The 5,669-nt window shown below is 50.7% G+C and overlaps 1 protein-coding gene across 6 annotated transcripts in view; it reads left to right on the top strand.

Moving 5' to 3' along the window:
- Nucleotides 1–686: 686 nt before the first annotated feature.
- Grk4 (G protein-coupled receptor kinase 4) overlaps nt 687–5,669 on the top strand; it is a 41,851-nt gene continuing 36,868 nt past the window's right edge. For 4 of the 6 annotated variants that reach the window (XR_006146228.1, XR_006146227.1, XM_042671019.1 and 1 more), the window contains exons 1-3: nt 687–896; nt 3,077–3,172; nt 4,894–5,006. Coding sequence is in view for 4 of the 6 variants with exons in the window: in XM_042671019.1 (XP_042526953.1) it covers nt 845–896; nt 3,077–3,172; nt 4,894–5,006 (261 nt within the window). In the remaining 2 variants the exon portion in view is untranslated. The remainder of the gene's footprint in view (nt 897–3,076; nt 3,173–4,893; nt 5,007–5,669) is intronic. The other 2 variants (XM_042671016.1, XM_042671017.1) reach the window with 2 other exon arrangements.

Raw genomic sequence — 5,669 nt, 5'->3', positions numbered from 1 at the left:
GCGCCCGAGCGCCGGCGCGTCCCGGCTGCGGAGGGCGGGAAGGGGCGACCAGCAGCGAGCACCGCAGACGGCCACCGGAGCGCACGCGCGCGGCGCGAGGGAGCCGCCGCTATCACCCAGCCGGCGTGCGCCCAGACCTCGCGGTACCTCACGCGACCCGGAACACACCCGCCCGCGCCCGCCCGGCCGCGGCGCCGATAGGCCGGCTGACTACAACTCCCAGCAGGCCTTGCACCCGCGGCCGCCCAGCGCGAGGGCTTCTGGGAGCCGCAGTGCCGCGCGAGGCGCCGCTGCCTCCACCGGCGCCGCGGCGAGGGGAGCTCGGGCTCCCTCTACCGGAAAGTCGTTAGCCGGGGCCGGGCCGCTGTGGGAGCCGCGGGGGGCGGCGGCGGCGGCGGCGGCGGCGGCGGCGGCGGCTATAGCAGCCGCGGCCGTCGCCGCCGGCCCCCTGTGCGGCGGAGCCCGGGCGCTGAGGGCGTCGTTACGTGAGCTGGGCCGGGGCGATGGGGCGGAGAGGAGCGCGAGCGACCGCGCGGCGGCGGTGACCGCGGAGCCCCGCGGCGGCCGCGCCCCTCGCCCCGTCCGCTCCCCGGCGGGGGCCGGCGGAGAGTTCGCCCGCGCCCGGCCCGCGCGCCGACGCCGGCGCCGGCGCCCCTGGTGGCGGTGGTGGTGGCGGCGGCGGCGGCGGCGGCGGCGGCGGCGGCGGAGGCCGCGGTCCCGGAGGGCCCGCCCGGGGCCCGACGAGGAGCGCTGGAAAGCCGCGGCGGTGGCCTCCTCGTCGTCTCCCAAGCCCCCCCGGCCGCCGCCGCCTCGACCCCGCCGAGTCCCCCGGAGGCGGCGGGCCATGGAGCTGGAGAACCTCACGGCCAACACGATGCTGCTGAAGGCGCGCCAAGGTGGGCGCGGGCGGGACCCCGGGCGGGGACCGGGGCCCGGCCAGCCCCGGGGAGCCCTCGGGGACCGCCGAGCCGACCGACCCGGGGCCGGGGCCCGGCCAGCCCCGGGGAGCCCTCGGGGACCGCCGAGCCGACCGACCCGGGGCCGGGGAGCCACCTGGGCCGCCGGCCGGCGCTCGGAACGGTAGCTCTGGACGAGGGGGCCCTGCGCCGACTCGGGGGCTCCGGGGTCCTCGGTCCTCGGATGCCGTGGGGGCGCTGCGAGCCAGGCCGGGCCCACGCCAGTGTCACTCCTCCCTCGTCCTCCCCGCCCCCACCCACCCAGTCCTAATAGGACAAACCAGTGGCCACTCTGGGTCAGAACGTGGGACGGGAACGCCCACGGGGACAGGGAGTAGTGCCCAGTTACCCATCAAAGGCAGAGAGGGGACGGCGTGGTCAGTGCAAAGCCGGGCTTCGTGCGCTCCAGACTGTGGTCCTCTGCGAAACGGGAGGTGGGGAGCGGGGAGAACAGAGAACAAAGATTGTGCACGGTTACGGTTCCGAACAGAATCATGGTGGCAGCCGCGGTGGTGTGGAAAGGTGGACTTCAGAGCACGCGCACTCTCTTTACCCCTCTCTGGAGAAGAGACTGTGGCTGCTCCCTGAATCCCAAACCCGCTATGGAAGGGCATCGTCCCTGCTGGGAATCAGGATCAGATCACTTCTAGGTCCGTGCTTGTTTTTCCCCCTCTAACTGCATATCTGAGTATAGTGCTTTTTTTTTTTTCTTTTAAGCAGACTATAAATAAAGCACATTTTTCTTTTTCTCTTTTTTGGTGATACTGGGGTATGAATTCAGGATTTTATGCTTTCCAAGCAGACACAGTTAGAACCATGCCGCCAGCCTTTTCTGCATAGTTTACTTTGAAATAGGGTTTATGCCTCCTGCTGTAGCCGGGTTAACATGTGTGTCCTTTAGTGTCCAGCTGTTAGTTGAGAAGAGGGTCTTATACACTCTGTGCCTGAACTGGCCTGGAAACACCATACCCCTAATTTTAACCTCTTGAGTAACTAGGATTACAGGTGGTATCCATGGCACCTGATGTAGACTTCATTATAATGCTGCAGAGGTCAGATAGTGAGAAAGATATAAATGTTTGTTAAATGTTACGTGATGCTAGTATTTTCTTCCACTAAAAAACCTAGGATGACAATGGTAATTTGAAATAAATTTTTTTTTTTCCTTTTTTTGTGGGTCGTGGTGGTGCTCGAACTCTGGGCCTGGGCACTGTCCCTCAGCTCTTCAGCTCAAGTCTATCGCTCTACCACTTGAGTCACAGCGCCACTTCTGGTTTTCTGGTGGTTCATTGGAGATAAGAGTCTCATGGACTTTCTTGCCTGGGCTGGCTTTGAACTGAGATCCTCAGATCTCAGCCTCCTGAGTAGCTAGAATTACAGGTGTGAGCCACCTGGGCCCAGCTAATTGACTGTCTTTTCTAATTGATTACCATATGATTATTTTTTCCTTCTCAGAATGTAGTTGGAGGGAGGGGGCGTTGTTCAGTTTTGTTGCTGGAGATTTAAGCCAGGGCCTCCTCATATCCATAGGCTTGCCTCCTAGCACTGAGTTATACCTCCTGCCTAGATTTAGTTGTTGTTGTTTAACCATCATACATCCAGTGCTTGGTTTACATAATGTCCAGCAAATACAAGTATTTTCTGAATTAATATAACAGCTCTGTCAAATGTGATGTCAGCTTCTGTTTACAGACTTGGAAACTGAGGCTCAGCAGAGCTACTTCCAAAAGGTCAGCATAACATTACAGAGCTTCATCAAGCTAACTTCCAGATAAGACAAGTTATCAGTTTGAATTTTACTCACTGTGGTATCCAAACTATACAATCGAATAGTAAGGTATTAGTGACACTAATTCTACTTGGATATCTCTTCCTATGAAAAACTTTCCAAATATGACCATATTGATCATTTTCAAAGTATTTTAATTAAGAAAATCTGATAACTTCCCATTTTGCTGGGTATGATAGTACACCCTATAATCCTAACACTTTGGAGGCTAAAGCCAGAGGATCCAGAGTTCAAGGCCAGCCTGGGCTCTATATTGAGAAACTATAAAACAATGGAACAAATATAAAAATAAAACTTTTAAAGGAGTTTTAATAATTTTTTTTTATTTTAGGAGGATTTGGCAAAAAAAACGGTCGTAGTAGGAAATGGAGGGAAATGCTAAAGTTGCCCCCTATCAGCCAGTGTAGTGAGCTGAGACACGTCATCGGTGAGTAACAGTCCCTGCTTCTGTCTGGAGGGTAGGATTGGCATTGCATCATTAATTAGATTTTACTTTTATTTTTGTCGGTCATGGGGCTTGAACTCTGGGCCTGGGTGCTGTCCCTGAGCTTTTCAGCTCAAGGCTAGTGGTCTACCACTTGTGCTACACTCCTAGTTTTCTGGTGGTTCATTGGAGATAAGAGTCTCACAGACTTTCTTGCTGGGGCTGGCTTTTGAATTGCTATCCTCAGCTCTCAGCCTCCTGAGTAGGTAGGATTACAAGCGTGAGCCACCAGTGCCCAACAGATTTTACTTTTTCTTGAGCTCCTTGTTTTAAACATTTTATGATAAATTTTACTTACATGAGCTTTCTAATCTGTAGTTAGTTATTAAGTATATCACTATTTTTGTTTATCTTTTTTTTTTTTTTTTTTGCTTAAGGCTAGTGCTTTTCCACTTGAGCCACAGCTTCATTTCCTGCTTTTTTTGGTAGCTAAAGGACTTTCTTACCCAGGCTGGCTTTGAACCTTCATCCTCAGATCTCAGCCTCCTGAGTAGCTGGGATTATGAATGTGAGCCAGAAGCGCTTGGCACTGATTCTTTTTCATTAGAAGCATTCTTTTAGGGATTAGGTAGGAGCTCTTCCAGCCTCTCTTTAAGGTAGAATCTTGCTATATACTTGGGCCAGCCAGGCTGCAGTCCTGCCACCACACCAGACCACACTACACCCAACCATTGGTTGAAAAGGGAGTCTTACAAACTTCTTATTTTATTTTATATATATATTTTTGGGTCTGGTCATGGGGCCTGAACTCTGGGCTGGGCACTGTCCGTCAGCTCTTCAGCTCAAGGCTAGCGCTCTACCACTTGAGCCACAGTGCCACTTCTGGCTTTTTTTCTTTTTGCTTATGTGGTGCTGAGGAATCGAACCCAGGGCCTCAGGCATCCAAGGCAAGCGCTCTACCACTGAGCCACCTTCCCAGCCCAGTCTTATAAACTTCTATGCCCAGACTGGCCTCAGATCACAATCTCCTATGTCTGCCTCTCAAATATCTGGGATTACAGGCTTGAGCCATGGTGCCTATCTTAAAAATGATTTTTTATGTTGTTGTTGTTTTTTTTGCCAGTCCTGGGGCTTAAACTCAGGGCCTGGGCGCTGTCTGTTAGCTTTTTTGCTCAAGGCTGGTGCTCTATCACTCAAACCATAACTACTTTCTCCAGCTCTTTTTTGTATGCATCTGCATCACAATCATAGTTTTTCCACTAGGAAAAACTGAGATTATACAGTGTGTACCACTGTGCCCAGCTTCTTTGATTGAAATGAGTCTCATGGACTTTTACTGCCTTGATTGCCCAGTAAACTATCACCCTGTCAGTCTCAGCATCTGCATAGGTAGTATGACAGTCATGCACCCCTGTACCCAGATAAGAAGGGGTCACAAAAAGTCTTTTTGCCCAGGCTAGCCTTCAACCACAATCCTCTTGATCCCAGCCTTCTTAGTAGTTAGTAGTACAGGCACAAGCCACCACATACTTCTGCCTGAATATTTTGAATGTTCTTGATAACACAGTTTAAATTAGTAAACAGAACAATAGTTTTTAAAAAATAATACTGTGAATACTATTTTTTACTTTTATTGTATCAAGTGAAAACAGTAAGATTCAGAACAGCACTTAGTGGATTATAACCACAGTATTTGCTTGTTTTTCATTTCCTTCTTTACCCAGAAAAGGATTTTAACAGTCTTTGTGAAAAGCAGCCAATAGGAAGACTTCTCTTCAGGAAATTCTGTAGTACAATTCCAGATCTAAAGCTATGTATTGAATTCTTGGATGCAGTGGTAAGTAGTTCATTTCAGTGTTGAACTGCCCCATCTGGGTTTTTGAATTAGACCTAGATGATGATATAGCAGTAGATAAACTAGTTATATGGTGTCATATTATCTTTTTAGTCTGGAAATCACTTTAATATGAAGTGATTTGTTTCATGTGGCATTTTCAGGTGCTGGGACAATCTCATCACTAGGTGACTGAATCATGATGCTTTTATTTATATGAAGGGTAACAGGCTAATACCTGAAAAGCACCCTTGCTGGCAGGGTGCCATATTATTTTTTCTATTTGTTGGTCATGGGGCTTGAACTCTGGGCCTGAGTGCTGTCTCTCAGCTCTTTAACTCTACCACTTGAGCCACAGCACCACTTTTGGTTTTCTGGTTGTTCATGGGAGATAAGAGTCTCATGGACTTTCCTGGCTTTGAACCGAAATCTTCAGATCTCAGCCTTCTGATTAGCTAGGATTACAGATGTGAGCCACTGGTGCCCAGTGGGGTGCTATATTCTTCTTTGGCAAGATCCTATATACCTAAAACACTTTTAACCCAGAAACATATGGAAGGGGTCATGTTACTGTAATCGTGATACTCATGAACTGACATTTTGAATTGAAACCACTTTGTGCAACTACTTAAGATAATAATAGTGATAATGATGATGAAGGTGATC

Source organism: Dipodomys spectabilis, unplaced genomic scaffold (assembly GCF_019054845.1).
Source record: "Dipodomys spectabilis isolate Male_0828 unplaced genomic scaffold, ASM1905484v1 ptg000594l, whole genome shotgun sequence".
In the NCBI taxonomy this organism is placed as follows: domain Eukaryota; kingdom Metazoa; phylum Chordata; class Mammalia; order Rodentia; family Heteromyidae; genus Dipodomys; species Dipodomys spectabilis.
The sequence above is the reverse complement of the archived record's forward strand: the minus strand, read 5'-3'. Positions and strand labels throughout refer to the sequence as shown.